General features: G+C 45.2%; 1 protein-coding gene across 2 annotated transcripts in view; it reads right to left on the bottom strand.

Moving 5' to 3' along the window:
* The window catches only part of LOC149450216 (serine/threonine-protein kinase TNNI3K), a 452,856-nt gene that overhangs the window by 230,532 nt on the left and 203,461 nt on the right, over window positions 1-18,863 (bottom strand). For both annotated transcript variants that reach the window (XM_089692165.1, XM_089692163.1), the window contains one exon: window positions 10,393-10,445. In XM_089692165.1, the coding sequence (XP_089548291.1) occupies window positions 10,393-10,445 (53 nt within the window). The remainder of the gene's footprint in view (window positions 1-10,392; window positions 10,446-18,863) is intronic.

Below are 18,863 nucleotides of genomic sequence, written 5' to 3'. Positions count from 1 at the left end.
GTACTGCTTAGACATAGAAGACCTGTAGAGACCCCCCAAAAAACCTTGTCCTGAAAATGTAACTGTTAATTCAAAATTTTTAAAAAGTATCCCAGATAGTACTCATGTGTGTTGTTGTGATATCACACTTATATGGCTGCAATCACCTTAACCCCAGGATCACTCCTAAGCATTTCTGCCGCGTTTTGCAGAAAGCAGTACAGTCCATTTAACATGATTTCCTATGAGACAGCTCCGCATCTCCGCGTTTTCACCCGCTATGTTTTTTAGAAAAGGTTAGCCCGGGTTCACACTGACGTGGTCCGGAATTTGCAGCGGCTTCTGTGAAAATTCCGCACCGCATCACAATCGCACCCCATTCATGTGAACCGCTGCAGGTGTTTATATTAAGTTAACAACACCCCAAAATTGGTCCGCAAAATGTAATGCGATGTGCAGAATCGAATCACATAGGTGTGTATACCCATACAATCCGATTCTAATGTGGACCAAAAAAAAGGTCCATCATTGGTGTCAATGGTCCCCATCATTGGTGTCATTGGGAGAAATTGTGCCCTATCATTGTTGTCATTGGGCCCCATCGTTGATATTATTGGGAGGAATTGTCCCTTATCATAGGTGTAATTGGGAGGCATTGTGCCCCATCATTGGTGTTATTGGGCCCCATCATTGGTGTCATTGGTAGGAATTGTGCCCTATCATTGGTTTCATTGTGTGGAATTGTACCCCATCATTGGTGTCACTGAGCCCCATTGTTGATATTATTGGGAGGAATCGTGCCCCATTCTTGGTGTCATTGGGCCCTATCATTAGTGTCATTGGGAGGAATTGTGCCCTATCATTGGTTTCATTGGGAGGAATTGTGCCCCATCGTTGGTGTCATTGGGAGGAATTTTGCCCCATCATTGATTCATTGGGCCCCATTGTTGATATTATTGGGAGGAATCGTGCCCCATTCTTGGTGTCATTGGGCCCCATCATTAGTATCATTGGGAGGAATTGTGCCCTATCATTGGTTTCATTGGGAGAAATTGGGCCCCATCGTTGGTGTCACTTAGATACATTCCGCCCCTTCCCTCAACAGTAAAATTAGATTTTTAACTTTTTTACTGGATATGTTTAATAGCAAAAATATTTTTTGGTTTATAGCGCAAAAAGTAAAAAACGCAGAGGTGATCAAATACCAGCAAAAGAAAACTCTATTTGTGGGAAAAGAGGATATACATTTCATTTGGGTGCAGCATTGCATGACCGCAATGTTACTTTTAATTGTCAGTTAAAGTAACGCAGCGCCGTATCGCAAAAAAAAGCCCTGGTCAGGAAGGGGGGCAAATCCTCAGGAGGGCAAGGGGTTAAGCTTGAACACACCCTAAATATTTCTTTCTCAGTGGTAAAATGTGTGCAGGGGGCAGAAGTGGCAGGGACCGGTCTTGCACTGTGAGGATCGGTGGTTTCAGTAAGTATATCTTCACTGTTATCACCCCTAGACAAAATGGAGCAGTTAGCCCATGCAGTGCAGCAGTGGTGTATTTAGGTTTTGTGCTGCCCTAGGCAACACCAAACTTGGTGCCCCCCCCCCATGCAAAGAGAGCCTGACATTGACCAAGAATGCCCTGCCCTCCACCCAAACCTTGAACCTTCCACTACCACTGCCCCCCATACACCAGCCACCATCCCCCATGGCAAGAGAGAAAGACACTCACCTTCACAGCTCCGGACATCCCCAGGAACGAGAGTCGGGCTGTGCATACACTGTCATAATACCCACAGCATCTCTCAGAACCCACCAGGTCCCCATGCCGCATGTGTCCCTTCTTCCAAGAGGCAGGGCTGCCCCCCGAAAAATGCCTCCCTAGGCAAATGCTTTGTTTGCCTTGTGGTAAATACACCCCTGCAATGCAGGCAGAGCCTAACTGCATGGTTCAAAATACATTTTGTCTGGATTTCTGCTTTAAAAAAAAATTATAATATCAAAAATGTTTCTAAAAAAAAAAAATGCCCTCCCCCGAGGAGGCCAATGGCCCATACATTAATTTTTAAATGTAATAAATTATTATTTTGTTTCACAAATGTGAATTTGTTCTGTAGAAAATAAATAAGTGGAATTTTAATAGGTTTGCCCTTGGAAATGTCAAATATTTGACAGCTGTTAGGAAAGAATTCTACAGAGACAAAAACAAAAAATCCCTATGCCAGGATTTTGTTAAATATAGTTTTTTGCGAGCTCCTGAGAGAAATAATAAGTCTGGTGTGATCACAGGACAGCCTGCATAATACAGCACCATTCTGGTGTGAAAGATTCCTGGGTTTTCTATGTGCCAATAGGCTGACATGATATAAACCTGTGCTGTACTAGGATGTTCTTGTGTTTATGTGTTGTGGATTGCAGCGTTGTTGTGTTAGTTGTATTTCCTCCTTTTGAGTGTTAAAATGTGTTTAATTGCAGATTGTCGATATTCAGCACATATATTTCACACCATGGTCTTTATATATATGGTGTGAAATACTATTTATAATGCTCTTTAATTTATTGCTTTGCGTTTATAATTTGGAGTTTAAAGAACTTCAGTAATCCTCCTCCCTCCGCCATCTTTTTTTGGCGAGTCCTGAGACATATCTGTTCAAGGGCAGACAAGCCAAGTGCTGCGATGTTCACACTGGCTCCGTGTTCGCACATTCGCGGGAAACCCACATGTGCTCAGATGTGCCTCAGGGCTCTGCTGGGACCCAAAGCCCTGCAGTACATCTGCACATGTGCAGTTTTTTTTGGGGGGGGGGGTGTATGTGCAAATGTCATTCTTGCCTAGGTGAGGAAGACGGAAGTGCCCAAATGTAGGAGAAGGAGGGGGGATATTTTCCCCTGTGTGTATTTGAGGTGCCGGCCCACTTTAATGTAGATTTAGGTCTGGATCACCAGCCTGCATTTTTGATGCGTTTTTTTATGTGTTCCAATGTGTTTTTTGTACATTCCAGTTCATTTTTTCCCCCTTTCTTTTTCTTCAATTTAATAGGGACATGTGCGTTTATGATGTGTTTTGGTGCATTCCAGTGTGTTCCAGTGCTTTTTTTTTTATTATTACTATTATTATACAGGATTTATATAGCGCCAACAGTTTGCTCAGCGCTTTACAATATAACGGGAGACAATACAGCAACAATACAGTTCAATACAAGAGGGTTAGGAGGGCCCTGATCCTCAGAGCTTACAATCTAGGAAGGAGGGGCTAGTGGTACAAAAGGTAGTAATTGTGGGGGATGGACTGGTAGGAAGAGCAGAAGATTCCATTATTAGCTGATGGCAGGATAGGCTTCCCTGAAGAGATAGGGCTGGAGGGAATACTAAGAGTTCAGTTTTGGAAAGATTGAGTTTGAGGAAGTGGAGTGACATCCATGCCGATATGTCACTTAGTAGGTTAGTAATGTGAGAGGAAACTGAAGGGGTGAGGTGAGGGGTAGAAAGATAGATTTGTGTGTCATCAGCATAGAGATGGTACTTAAAGCCATGGGAGTTTATCAAGTGACCAAGGGAGGAGGTGTAGATGGAGAAGAGAAGGGGTCCAAGGATGGAACCTTGAAGGACCCCTACAGATAGAGGAAGTGGAGAGGAGGAGGCAGAGTTATAGGTAACGCTGAAGGTTCGCTGCGATAGGTAGGAGGAGAACCAGGAGAAAGCAGATATATATATATATATATATATATATATATACACAGTGAAGGAAATAAGTATTTGATCCCCTGCTGATTTTGAATGTTTGCCCACTCACAAAGAAATGATCAGTCTAAAAATCGAACAGTAGGTGTATTGTAGCACTGAGAGACAGAATAGCAACAAAAAATTAAAAAGAAATGCATGTCTAACAAATTATGAGCTAATTGGCATGTTCATGAGCAAAATAAGTATTTGATCCCCTATCATTTAGCAGGATTTCTGGCTACCAGGTGTCTTTCATACGGGTAACAAGCTGAGATTAGAAACAGTCTCTTAAAGGGAGTACTGATAATCTCACTTTGTTACCTGTATAAAAGACACCTGTCCACAGGAGCAATCAAACAATCAGATTCCAAACTCTATACAATGCCAAAGACCAAAGAGCTGTCCAAGGATGTCAGGGACAAGATTGTAGACCTACACAAGGCTGGACTGGGCTACCAAACTATCGCCAAGCAGCTAGGTGAGAAGGTGACAACAGTTGGTGCAATCATTTGCAAATGGAAGAAACACAAAACAACTGTCAGTCTCCCTAGGTCTGGTGCACCATGCAAGATCTCACCTCGTGGAGTGTCAATAATCATGAGAACAGTGAGGAATCATTCCAGAACTACACGTGAGGATCTTGTCAATGATCTCCAGGCAGCTGGGACCACAGTCACCAAAAAAACAATTGGTAACACACTACGCCGACAAGGATTGAAATCCTGCAGTGCTTGCAAGGTCCCTCTGCTCAAGAAAGCACATGTCCAGGCCGTCTGTAGTTTGCCACTGAACATCTGAATGATGCAGAGGAGGACTGGTTGAAAGTGTTGTGGTCAGATGAGACCAAAATTGAGCTCTTTGGCATCAACTCAACTCGCCGTGTTTGGAGGAGGAGGAATTTCTGCCTATGACCCCAAAAACACCTTCCCAACTGTCAAACATGGTGGTGGAAACATTCTTCTTTGGGGGTGTTTTTCTGCTAAGGGGACATGACAACTGCACCGCATCAAAGGGACGATGGACGAGGCAATGTACCATCAAATATTGGGTGAGAACCTTCTTCCCTCAGCCAGGGCATTGAAAATGGGTCGTGGATGGGTGTTCCAGCATGCCAATGACCCAAAACACACGACCAAGGCAACAGAGGAGTGCTTCAAGAAGAAGCACATTAACGTTCTGGAGTGGCCTAGCCAGTCTCCAGACCTTAATCCAATTGAAAATCGGGGCCAGAATCCCTCCTGAGATGTGTGCAAACCTGGTGGCCAACTACAGGAAACATCTGACCTCTGTGATTGCCAACAAGGGATTTGCCACCAAGTACTAAGTCATGTTTTGTGAAGGGGATCAAATACTTATTTCCTTCACTGTGTATATATATATATATATATATATATATATATATATATATATACAGTTGCAAGAAAAAGTATGTGAACCCCTTAGGATTATGTGGAGTTTTGCATGAATTGGGCATAAAATTTGCTCTGAACGTCATCTAAGTCACAACAATAGAAGAACACAGTCTGCTGAACATAATACTATACAAACATTAGATGTTGCCATGGTTTAATTGCACATAACATGTAAACATTCACACTGCAGGGAGGAAAAAGTATGTGAAGCCCTAGCTTAATGACTTCTCCCAGAGCTAATTGGAGCCAGGAGTGAGCCAACCTTGACTCCAATCAGTGTGATGATATTGGATGTGTTGCTGACAGCTGTCCTGCCCTTAAAAAACACACACCTGTTTTGGGTTTACTGGTTTCAAGAAGCACTGTCTGATGTGAACCATGCCTCGCAGAAAAAAGCTCACAGAAGACCTACGATCAAGAATTGTTGACTTGCATGAAGCTGGAAAGGGTTACAAAAGTATCTCCAAAAGCCTTGATGTTCATGTGTCCACGGTAAGACAGACTGTCTACAAATGGAGAAAGTTTAGCACTGTTGCTACTCTCCCTAGGTGTGGTTGTCCTATAAAAATGACTGCAAGAGCACAGCACAGAATGCTGCATGAGGTAAAGAAGAATCCCAGAGTGTCAGCTAAAGACCTACAGAAATCTCTGGCACATGCTAACATTTTTGTTGACACATCTACAATAAGGAAAACATTAAACAAGAATGGAGTACATGGGAGGACACCACGGAGGAAGCCATTGCTGTCCAAAAAGAATATTGCAGCACGTTTGAAGTTTGCAAAAGAGCACCTGGATGTTCCACAGCACTACTGGCAAAATATACTGTGGACAGATGAAACCAAGATTGAGTTGTTTGGGAAGAACACACAACACTATGTGTGGAGAAAAAAAGGCACAGCACACCAACATCAAAACCTCATCCCCACTGTGAAACATGGCGGAGGGAGCATCATGGTTTGGGGCTGCTTTGCTGCCTCAGGGCCTGGATGAATTGTTGTCATTGATATGAAAATGAATTCCACAGTTTATCAAGACATTTTTCAGGAAAACGTAAGAAAATCTGTCCGCCAACTGAAGCTCCGCAGAGGATGGGTGATGCAACAGGACAATGACCCAAAGCATACAAGTAATTCAACAAAACAATGGCTGCAACAGCACAGAATACGCCTTCTGGAGTGGCCCAGTCAGAGTCCTGACCTCAACCCGATTGAAATGCTGTGGCATAACCTTAAGAGAGCGATTCACACCAGACATCCCAAGAATATTGCTACACTGAAACAGTCTTGTGAAGAGGAGTGGTCCAAAATTACTCCAGATCGTTCTGCAGGTCTGATCTGCAACTACAGGAAACGTTTGGTTGAGGTTATTGCTGCCAAAGGAGGGTCAACCAGTTATTAAGTCCAAAGGTTCACATACTTTTTCCTCCCTGCACTGTGAATGTTTACATGTTATGTGCAATTAAACCATGGCAACATCTAATGTTTGTGTAATATTATGTTCAGCAGACTGTATTCTTCTATTGTTGTGACTTAGATGACATTCAGAGCACATTTTATGCCCAATTCATGCAAAACTCCACGTAATCCCAAGGGGTTCACATACTTTTTCTTGCAACTGTATATATAGAATGAAATCAGCAAAGCTTCATCACATTTACTAAACTCTGGGGAAAATGAGTGTAACTGAACTTCCACAGTGCACAGTCTATTGGCCTTTAGTAAATCCACCCCATTGCAACCCAGATGCAGATTTAGGAATACAATCCTTTCTAGGAAAAAGGATTCTGCATTGGGTTACTAAATTTCTAATTAATAGACATATGGTAAAGAATTCTTAAAGGATAAGTTCACCTTTAAGACAAAAATAATAAATGCACATTTTTGCAGGTAAAAGCATGTGTATTTATTATTTTTGTCTACAGGAGCCTGGAAAGCATTGCACCAGTGATCAGTAGATCGCTGATGCCATGCAGGTCTCCTGCAGACCTGTCAGAATATCTGCTTGCCGTACGGGATGTACGAGATGTACGGGATGTAAGGGGAGGAACGGGATGTATGGGATGTACGGGATGTAAGGGAAGGAACGAGATGTACGGGATGTACGACATGTACGAGCTGTACAGGATGTATGGAATGTACGGGATGTATGGAATGTACGGGATGTATGGGATGTACGGGATGTACGGGATGCATGAGATGTACGGGATGTACGGGATGTACGAGATGCACGAGATGTACGGGATGTACGAGATGTAGGGGATGTACGGGATGTACGAGATGTATGGGATATACGGGATATACGAGATGTATGGGATGTAAGGGATATACGAGATGTACGAGATGTATGGGATGTACGGGATGTACGAGATGTATGGGATATACGGGATGTACGAGATGTATGGGATGTACGAGATGTATGGGATGTACGGGATATACGGGATGTATGGGGTGTATGAGATGTAAGGGATGTATGGGATGTACGGGATGTATGAGATGTACGGGATGTATGAGATGTATGGGATGTACAGGATGTATGAGATGTATGGGATGTACGGGATGTATGAGATGTATGGGATGTACGAGATGTACGGGATGTATGGGATGTAAGGGATGTATGGGATGTACGAGATGTACGGGATGTACGGGATGTATGGGATGTATGGGATGTACGAGATGTATGGGATGTATGGGATGTATGGGATGTATGGGATGTACGGGATGTACAGGATGTACGGTCCAGCAGATATACTGACAGGAAGCTTCAATGAACTGCCTGTGGAGTTCATTGAAAACTACAAGCCAACAACCGCTAAGGCTGTCTGGACTTGCAGTTCATTCATTCACGGAAGTCCGCTGTTTTCAAATTTGACTTCTCCCTGTACCATCTGTCTGAGGGAGGGGGGGAGGCAGGTGGCAGCTGCAGCTATGGGAACATGTTCCTCAGGTTTTAATGCTAATACACACAGGGCCCCAAATGTTCAGTCCACCTAAAATGTATACTTCAGCTTGCAGTAGCTGACTTCTATTACCTCCAGGGGACATCAGAGGTAAGATCTCTATATATGTTTTCCAAACTTTTTCCTCATTAAAAGGGGGATCTCAGTGTGCTTTGCTTTACAATATAGACAATCCAGTATAATGCCTGGTACACATGCTAAGTTTTTTTTTTTTTCGTTCATTTGAGCTGGCTGAACAAAAAAAAACTGAGGTGCTCACGAGGAGCTTGCTGTACTTACTTTACAATGTTAGTACAGTGATCTCCGCGCTGCCCCCGCCAGAGCACACCAGTCAGCACTCGCAGCCATTGGCTGAGAGCGCTGATCGGATGCCGTTCAGCTACTGGTTTTCCAGCAGGCTCATTCAACAAAAGCCGGTCATAATATTGGCTTCTGTCGGAGAAGGACCTGTACAGACAGGCCGAATGTTGGCCAGTATCTACTGTACCCAATGATTTTGGTCAATATTCCACCCATGTGTACGAGGCTATAGGGTCCTTTCTTACTGGTGAGCTCCACTCCACACTGCTCTTGCCTCTCCTGTTGAATCACAGCTGAATGGGACAGATGTCTTTTTTATGACATCCATGCTAGTTTGTTTTTTTTGTCTGCATTTTGGTGATGAACTGTGGAAGACCTATGTTGGATTTTGGAATGATGGATCTAAAATGTCTTAGATCTTGAATGGACTCTGGTAGGAGGATGTAAACAAACAGAAATTTATTTACATCTGCCTGCCTGTAGACCTGCATGGAGCTTCTGATCAGGTCCACCTGAAAAACTGGTGGACCTGATTGGAAAGCCCATGTGAAAGGGGACCAAAGGAGTAAGAGTCCTATGGCAAGGATACTAAGGAACCGTGTGTGACATAAATTAATCTCTGTACCCTGTGACAGATTATAATAAAGGCAGAAAGGGCAATGGTATGGGGCCCCAGACTTCAGGGAAGCCTAAGCGGAAGCAAAACACATTTTGTACTTTAGTGCTTGTCATTAATGGACTCAGCACTGGTGGTGGGACTCACCTGCCATGTGGGCTGCAGTACCAGGGCTGACCAGCGGGTGCTCTCAGCATCCAGAAGCTCACTCCTGCAGTCAGCCAACACCTGAAGCTGATTGCAGGAAGTGTATTTAAGGAATGACCAGGCCTGTGATCAGGGCCTTGGTGTATGTTTCCCATGAGCCCCTGTACCTGGTATCCTGTGTTCCTGCCTTGTTGCTGACCCTGCTTTGATCCTGACCTCTGCTGACTGTCTCCTGTTGAACCCCTGGCTTGCCTGACCATCCTTCTGCCTGATCCTCGGTACCACGCTGCCCGCTACCTGCTGAACCTGGCTTGTGACCCCGACCATTCTCTGCTTGCTCCTCCTGTACCACGCTGCCCGCACGATACCGACCCGGCCTGTCTGACTACGCTTACTTCACCCGACGATCCATCCATCCCGCACGGATCACCTTTAGTAAGTCTGCCTGCCTCTTCCCATCAGACTCCGTTCCTGCACTCCCCTGCCAGTACTCTCTACCACAGCCGGACGCACTCAGGGGTCGCGACCTGGTTCCAGTCTGCACCAAGTCCATCCCCACCATCAGGGGCCCTGGTGAATAGCAGGCTGGGACTTAGACCCCGTGCCCTGAGGAAATCCGTGCTGTGGGCTGCTAGAGACACCGCCAGGCGGCACCTGACAGTACCTTACGCCCTGCCTGACCATTCCACCTCTCCAGCCTGACTACGCCTGTCTTCCTGAAGCCTGCTACTTCCCTGTGTCAGTCCACACATTTCTGGTCATACCCGGATCCCTAACAGTGCTCTTCATTGCAAGTCAATGTCATCCTTGCAAGTATTTAGACTTTTTTAGACGTTGATCAGTCGGAGTAATGATCACGCACAATTTGCACACTCCCTGTACCTGGACGCATTGTTTCAATATCAACTGCCACCATCAAATGAATAATTTGGAAAAAGTATAACACAGCATAAGATCCAATGCACACATGGCATTGCAAATGCTGCAGGCATGTTTTGCAAACCATGGTCAGGAGCAAGCAACACACGTGTATGCAAGCTGATTGAATGAAACTAGTGGTGGGCCTAAGGCACAGGAACTCCATTGCTGCCTGCACTGTTTCCTCATTGTTTATAATAGAAGGATCCAGCTTGTCCCAAGGTATGCCTAGATGGCACCAACCAAGACAAAATTCTCTTCCTGCCTCATGGCAATATGGCTCTTTAGACTGTCCCTTTAACATGACTTTCTATTTGTAGGGTGATAGCATACGGTATATCCTCACCTCCAAAGTCTGCAACCACAGCATGTCCATCTTCATACAGTAAGATGTTATGGCTGAAACATAAAAAAAAAATAGATTACATTTGTTGAGCCTCAAAAAGGATTACAGATCATAAACTAGAAAAGCTACAATTTCTGGGGAAATTGTGTGAAGTGTTCTTGCCTCCACCAGTAGTCTACAACTGGAGTGGGCGGAGTAGCTGGGTGGAGTGGCTTGTCACTCTGCTGCCTGATCACACACCTGGGTTCCTATGTCAACTCACTCTACAGCAAGGGCAGAGAAGAGCTGTTAAAAACAAACTGCTCCAACTTGCTCACTTCACTGGCGGTTGCCATCTTCAAACGGTTTTAGTCAGGGGCGGACTGACAGCTCATGAGGCCCCCGGGCAATAGGGGATCATGGGGCCCCTGTGTCCTCACCCACATCCAAAAAAGCCTATGAAAGGTACCAGGGGCATCTCATGGGGCCCCCTACTGACCCTTGGCCCTCGGGCAGTTCCCGAGTGCCTGAATGGTCAGTCCGCCCCTAGTTGTAGTTTAAAAATTATAAATCCTACACTGAAGAGCTTTATATTGTGAGATGCACAAGACCCAGACCTACATTTCAATGCATAGTATGTCTCTGAAATATTAAAAATGAAGGCATAGTCGCAGTTTAGAAATTGCCCTTCAAATTTGAGGTGGCTAGAGTGGAGTTTCAATGAATGTCAATGGGCGGCTTGAGTTGCAAACAAATGGTTATATTGTGAAAACTATTAGTACTATGGCCTAGCTGTGGACATTTTTAGTGGAAGCAGGGATAGATGAACATTTTGATATAAGATTTGTGTAGGTGGGCTTGAAAAGGAGGGAGTGATGGCAGTTTAGAAATCATGTCCTGATGTTCAGCTCACACTCTAGCTTTTGTCAGCTCCCACTCTAGTTTTGAACATTCCGCCATTCATTCCTATGGGACCAATTTCACCACAAAAACGCCGATATTTTGTGAACCATTCGGCGAAACGTTCCACAAAGTAATAGCACACCAATCGGGAACAATCCGCACGTTTCGGTATATTACTGTCTATGTAGTGTAAAAACTGTGGGAGGAGTTAGGGTGGTAAATTTGGCTATAATAATAAGAATATATATGTGAGATAACAGGAAGTGGTCGCCATGGAAGAACACTTAATAAACCTACAATTCTAGCTGTTATGGTAAAGGACTGGTTAAGGTAAAAGTTCCCATCCATTTCTTCAGTCACACCATGCATGCTCTCGTATTGAGGACAACCCACCAACAACAGAGAGAAATGCCTGCACAGGGGGCTCCTTAAAGCAGAACTTCACCAAACGGGAATTTCCACTCTTCCTTCCCCCCTCCCCTCCTCTGCCGTAGTTGGAACATTTTTTTTTGGGGGGGGGGTATCTAGATTTGACAGGTACCCGCTCCCACTTCCCAAGTTCTCTCCCCCACCCACAACCTTCTGAGACACGTCAAAGGGTGGGCTGGAGGGGCAGCTGCCCTGGGCGCACTGGTTTACTGTAATGATGGAGGCGCTTTCCTTCTGTTGCAAGGCAGACGGGAGTAGTGACAGTGGCAGTGATTCTGACAAGCGAGTGACTGCTTGGAGTAGGGTCCCCTAAACTTGCACATTATGAATGGGATGGGGGCGCAGTTTGGCATTTTTGCCCTGGGCACTGGATGACCTTGTCCCGGCACTGGTCATAGGTCCTAGAGGGCTGTGGTACCATTCACAACGTGCAGAGCGACTTACGCATGCATAGGGAGGAGCCGGCTGTGAAGCCGCAGGGAGTCACAGCTAGCTGCCCACAGTTAACAGGCCGGTGTTGGGACCCGAAGACCAGAGAAGACACCGGCCCGGGTGAACACAGCGCAGGATCCCTGGGAAGGTGAGCGTCCGTTTATTAAAAGTCAGCTGCTACAGATTTTGTACATTTTTGCACAAGTGATGGAAGAACCGCTTTAAAGAGTAACTGAATTCTGAAAGTTGTGCCAAAAAAGGCAGGCAGAGGGAAAAGGACCCATCAGCAGTACTGCCTGCAGTCTTCCCGCAGCTGATCCTTTTTCCTATTACTGACTTACCATTAGGGCCCTGCCGGTGGCCATTTTTTGCTGCATCGACCCTCCCCCAACTCCCGTCATTGATTGCTAGTTCGCTGGTGGTTGGGCCATAACAAACAATGATGCTGTGCAAACTGGGGGCTGAACATATAGAGCTGAACATGCACTGAGGATGGAGTGTCCGGTATGGGCACTCCATCCTCGGTACCACTTCCCTCCATGCCCCCATGAGTGCCACCTCAATTACATTTTTTGTTAACCCTTACATATACCCAGTGAAGTGACTGGCCTCAGGTGATACACAGACGGTACAAATCTTCCCACATAAGTTGTACCTGTTTATCTGCACCTGACTTTCCTCTACATCCATTCAAAGTGCGGAATTTACACAGGATCTCTCAGCTCTGAAAAGCAGGGGGCGGGAAGCTGAAGTTACATCAGTGAGGAGATCTCTGAGAGCTGATTGGAGGGAAGGGACACAGTCCCCTTCACACAGCACACAGGAACAGAGCTGAGGCTGTCAATCAGCAGGAGCTCCCGCCCCTGTCACCATTTTTCTCTTGGTGTCAGGAAAACTCGTCAGAAGTGACTTTTGCTTATAGTAGAGCAGGTAGGCAACAGACAGAAATAACACTTAGTGCTCTGGACTGAGAAAAGTAAACACTATAGAGCAGGGGGGGTTTTTTCAGTGGGAATGAGGGGGAACGCATTTCCGGTACCTCCGGCACTGAATGTATGTAATAGCAAGGAGTGCTGGAGTGTGCTGCAGGGTCTATTGATGCTGGCTGCTGAGAGGTCTATTGTTGCTGGTGGTGAATCTATTGTTGCTGGGGAGGTCTTATATTGCTGGGGGTCAATTGTTGCATGGAGGGATCTAATTGATGCTGGCTACTGAGAGGTCTATTGTTGCTTGTGGCGGATCTATTGTTGCTGGGGAGGTCTTGGTCCTCATGCACACGGGGCGTTTTGATTACGCTGGTAACATTAGCTGTGTAAAGTAACATTAAAAACTTGAATTTTTCGGATTTTTTTTGCGTTTTTGCATTAGCGTTTAGGTGTGTTTTGTCATGTTTTTCCGTGTTTGTTTTTTAGCATTTTTTCTTTTACCAGAAAAAAAAATTGGGTGGGTCAAAAAAAGTCCAAAAACTTTTTCAGAGCATTTTTACAGCTAAAAAACTCCTCTAGAAGCCCACAAGTCCTGGGTTTTTTTCCAGTCAAAAATCGTTGATTCCAGTCTATGTGTGTACGGACACATAGGAGAACATGCTGGGGGGTTTACTGGCTGTAGAAAAAAGCGTCAAAAGCCAAAAACAGCCACTGTAAAAATGTCCAGTGTGCATGAGGACTTATGTTGCTGGGGGGCCAATTGTTGTAGGGAAGTATCTAATTGATGCTGGCTGCTGGGAGGTCTATTGTTGCTGGTGGTGAATCTATTGTTGCTGGGGAGGTCTTATGTTGCTGGGGGGGGGGGTCAATTTTTGCAGGAAGGGATCTAATGTTGAGGGTAAGGTCTATTGATGCTAGCTGCTGCAAGATCTGTTGTTGCCGCTAGGGGACTATTATTGCTGTGGTGGATCTATTGTTGCTGAGCTGGTATTTTATTGCAGGGGTATCATTGTTTCTGCAGGGGTCTATTGTTTTGAGGGATCTATTTTTTGTTAGGGGTCTATTGTTGTAGGGAGATCTATTGTTGTGGGGGCTCTATTGTTTTGGGGGTCTATTTGTTGCTAGGGGTCTATTGTTGTAGGGGGGTCTATTGTTGCAGGGGATCTATTGTTGCTGGCTGCAGGCGATCTATTTTACTTCTTTATTTTTGTTGTTATCTATCATTAACACATGCTATACAAATTACTTAGCACCACAAAATAATACTTGGTTCTGTATTCTCTAAAATGGGTAGTACTGGGAGGTGGATAAGGGGTGGAACCAAGGGTCGGTGCTCATAGGTTGGTAGGGGGTGGAACCAAGTGCCGGTGCTCAGAGATGGGTAGGGGGTGGAACCAAGGTACGGTGCTCAGAGGTTGGTGGGGGGTGGAACCAAATGCCGGTGCTCAGAGATGGGTAGGGGGTGGAACTAAGGGACGGTGCTCAGAGGTGGGTAGGGGAGGAACCAAGGGATGGTGCTCAGAGGTGGGCAGGGGGTGGAACCAAGGGACAGTGCTCAGAGGTGGGTAGGGGGTGGAACCAAGGGACAGTGCTCAGAGGTGGGTAGGGGTGGAACCAAGGAACGGTGCTCAGAGGTGGGTAGAGGGTGGAACCATGGGATGGTGCTCAGAGGTGGGTAGGGGGTGGAACTAAGGGACGGTGCTCAGAGGTGGGTAGGGGTGGAACCAAGGGATGGTGCTCAGAGGTGGGCAGGGGGTGGAACCAAGGGACAGTGCTCAGAGGTGGGTAGGGGGTGGAACCAAGGGACAGTGCTCAGAGGTGGGTAGGGGTGGAACCAAGGAACGGTGCTCAGAGGTGGGTAGAGGGTGGAACCATGGGACGGTGCTCAGAGGTGGGTAGTGGGTGAAACCAAGGGACGGTGCTCAGAGGTGGGTAGGGGGTGGAACCAAAAGACGGTGCTCAGAGGTGGGTAGGGGGTGGAACCAAGGGACGGTGCTCAGAGGAGGGTAGGGGGACGCAGACAAGGGGTGATTCAGAAAGGGGAAGTTCCTGCACCTATGCTCTTAAAAAAAAAAGCCCTGCTGTAGAGAGAAACGTTTGTTCATACTTCATGTTGGAGGTTTACAACCCACTTTAATGGGTAGGATGGCACCCTACTTACCATGCCTTGTCCTGCACTGTCTCTCTGTATGGAGGTGGCCATCCTGGTAGGGGCAAGGTTTTGCTTCTTCATGTCAAAGCCTCCAGCAAGGAGATCAGTGACCAGCACAGCAGTGATATCACCAAATCTCACTCCAAATCTCCGGAGACTAACAGCAGTGCCTGAGATCTCACACTGCAGATATACAGTACAGCTATGAGGCTACAGAACAGGAGTGCCTAGGCACCCCCGTATACCAGGCAGTACACTGTCGTTGTACCAACAGAATGTAAATGCCCTTCAGATAACCTGGTATAACTGCACATAGTTACATACAGGGGTGGACTGACCATTTGGAAACTCGGGCACTGCCCGAGGGCCCGGGGTCAGTAGGGGGCCCCATGAGATGCCCCTGGTACCTTTTTCATAGGCTTTTTTGAGTTTGGGCAAGGACACAGGGGCCCATGATCCCCTATTGCCCGGGGCCCCATGAGTTGTCAGTCCGCCCCGGTTACATAGTTAGTCTGGCTGTAAAAAAAGAAAAGTCCATCCAGTTCAACCATAAAAAAAAAGCAGAAGAGTACTTACTGAACACACACGATAGTTTCCTTTAAAACCACAAAAATCTAAAAACTATAAACAACTTACCTAAACCTAATTAGTTAGGACAGTAATTCTTTTCATCTCTAAAACTGCAAATTCATGAATTACAAATACAGGACAGTATGCAAACAAAACCATCTTGTCCCAAGGCTGCATTCTATGTTTTCAAGTCTCTTCTCCCTAACAGCAATACACAGAGGAATAGATAGAAAGTACTTATTTGCAATTGTATGCAACCATTAGGAAATGTATTTTGTGGAGAGCGGGTGGGGGGTGAGAGGGGGGTGAGGGGTAGTATTAAAAATGTCTGAATAGAAGGGGTGTAAAATCTGAATTTTAACATGGTCAAAAAAACTCTTCATTTAAACAGTACTGTCTTATCTGAAATCTGATTATGCAAATGCCTTTCAAATCAATGTGTGCAAGAGTACTTTCAGCGCTGTGATATGTAAAATGATTCATTTTATTACAAGCCTTTGAAGTCATGGTAACAGAAATCTTAATAAACGGAGAAGATTTTTCGGCACCGACTGCATCTAAATAAACCATATTGCAGCTCTCTTAGTGAGTTTTAAAGCTGAATTCCAAAAAAACAGATAGACATACCGATAAATAAATATATCTGAGCGTTTTTACCTGCTAAAGGATTTCTGTTCATCCATTCCTGAAATTTACACAGCTCTGCTGCACAGCACAGCCCTGTCTGGCAAGCCAGGAGCCTTCTGCTGCACCTTTTGGAGCATGTTAGAGCCAATAGTTGGGCTCCGTTCACATCAATGCGTTTTATAACGCAATACAGTTCATTTAACATGGTTTCCTATTTTCTATTTATTTATTATATAGCGCCATCAATTTACACAGCACTTTACATATATATTGTACATTCACATCAGTCCCTAACCCTCAAGGGGCATACAATCTAAGGTCCCTAGCATACATTCATATACTAGGGTCAGTTTAGACAGGAGCCCATTAACCTACCAGCATGTCTTTGGAGTGTGGGAGGAAACTGGAGTACATGAAGGAAACCCACACAGCCACAGGGAGAACATGCAAACTCCATGCAGGTGGTGCCGTGGTTGGGATTTGAACCAATGACCCTAGTACTGACAGCTAGAAGTGCCAACCATTTAGCCACTGTGCTGCCCAACATGGAACAAGTTCACATCTATGCATGGGCAGGTTATCTGTTGCAGACCCATCAAAAGTTCCTCTTTAAGGCTCCATTCACACCAATGCGTTTTATAGTGCTTTTTGCAGAAACGGTCCATTTACCATGGTTTCCTATGGAAGATGTTCACATCTATGCTTTTTTGAGCTGCTGCATTTTTGGAAATGGTCAGGGACTTTTTTAAAAGCAAAAAGCAGCATTTTTGCTACAATGGAGTTCAACGGAGAAGCTGCTGAAATGCCTGGTAGTGCGTTTTTGCCATGTTTTTTTCATGTTTTGCGTTTTGCATTTCTATTCTGCCCAGCAACAAAAAAAAAAATTCCACTTTAACAAAAAAAAAAAAGAGCTGAACAAAACACAGTAAAAATGTATCAAAAAAGTGTGTAGAAAAACACAAATACAAACTGCAAAAAGCACTGCAAAACAGACAAAAAGCAAACTACATAGGTGTGAAGGGAGCCTAAGGCTGGCCATAGACAGTCCATTGATCGGCCGAATTGTCGGCCGATAAACAAAAAATCGTTCGGTGCTGTTGCCGATGTTGCCACCATTGTCCACGAAAAATGCCGGTTTTTCGTGGATTTTCCAGCATGACCAATAAAAGTATACGAGACGATCCACGAAAAACGGCCAACGGGCGGGCCCCACTAACGGCATAAATATCGGTGGATTTTTCGTGCGGACGGAAAATCGGCTGATAAACGACCCGTCTATGGCCTGCATAAGGCTGGCCATACATTTTACAATTTTCTTGAGAATTTTGCTTTTTGATTTTCCAAAAACCATATAATATGAGGTCAAACCTAAACAACACTTTCAATTGTATCCAATCAGACAGGCCCTTGCACTACATAGTGGAAGGTAAATCTAAAGGAAATTGGGCAGAAATTGGACAGAAAATTGTTAGAAAATTGTACAGTGTATGGCCAGCCTAAGGGTGTAACATGTAGCATGATCCAGGTCTGCCCCCCTGCAGCCCCCGATCCCCTACCCCTGTGGCAGATGGCTTGTAGTTCATTGGCACTTCCTCCATAATTGTTAATCTCTGCCCGTAGGAAGTATGCGCAGGAAAGCTGGAGGCCGTATCTGCAGGAGCCTGACATTGCAACTCACAATCTACTGACTGCGAGTACAATGCTCTGCAGGCTTCTCTGAAAAAAAAAATACTAAATGCACTTTTTTTCCCCTGCAAAATATCTGCATTTATTTATTTATTTTCATAAAGATGAAATTAGCCTTTAGGTAACATCAGGGGTCACAAATCTTCACCATAATTTGCTTAATGTGTTTATTTCCTTGGTTGGTTAGCAGCATCTGGTGACCATAGTTTGGCATTTTAATGAAAGATATACTGTAAATCAGGAAAATAGCACATTATTGCCATTAGATGGATGGTGAAACATTTGTATTACATTATTTTTTTTAGAAATAGGCCCCTAAGGTCCAGTTCACACCTGACCAGGGGCGGACAGACCATTTGGAAACTCAGGCACTGCCCGAGGACCCGGGGTCAGTAGGGGACCCCATGAGATGCCCCTGGTACCTTTTTCATAGGCTTTTTTGAGTTTGGGTAAGGACACAGGGGCCCCATGATCCCCTATTGCCTGGGGGCCCCATGAGTTGTCAGTCCGCCCCTGGACATGAAAGTCATGCGACTTACAGTGCGACTTTGCCAGGCAACTTGAGTACTACTTTGAAGCAACTCTGAAGCAACACTATAGCAACTCTGAAGCAACTTTGAGGGAATGTCTGGGTAAAATTCCTGTAATGTTGGATCCAAATCACATCACTATACATGAGGATCCTACTTGGAGACAACTTCCATTAAAGTCTATGGGCACAAGTCTGATAAACGTTACCCTGAAGTAGTACAGGAACCTTTTCTAAA

This window comes from Staurois parvus, unplaced genomic scaffold (genome assembly GCF_062004578.1).
Source record: "Staurois parvus isolate SC_StPar_1 unplaced genomic scaffold, SC_StPar_1.0 ptg000578l, whole genome shotgun sequence".
In the NCBI taxonomy this organism is placed as follows: Eukaryota; Metazoa; Chordata; class Amphibia; order Anura; family Ranidae; genus Staurois; species Staurois parvus.
Note: the sequence above shows the minus strand (reverse complement) of the source record. Positions and strands in the feature narration are given on the sequence as shown.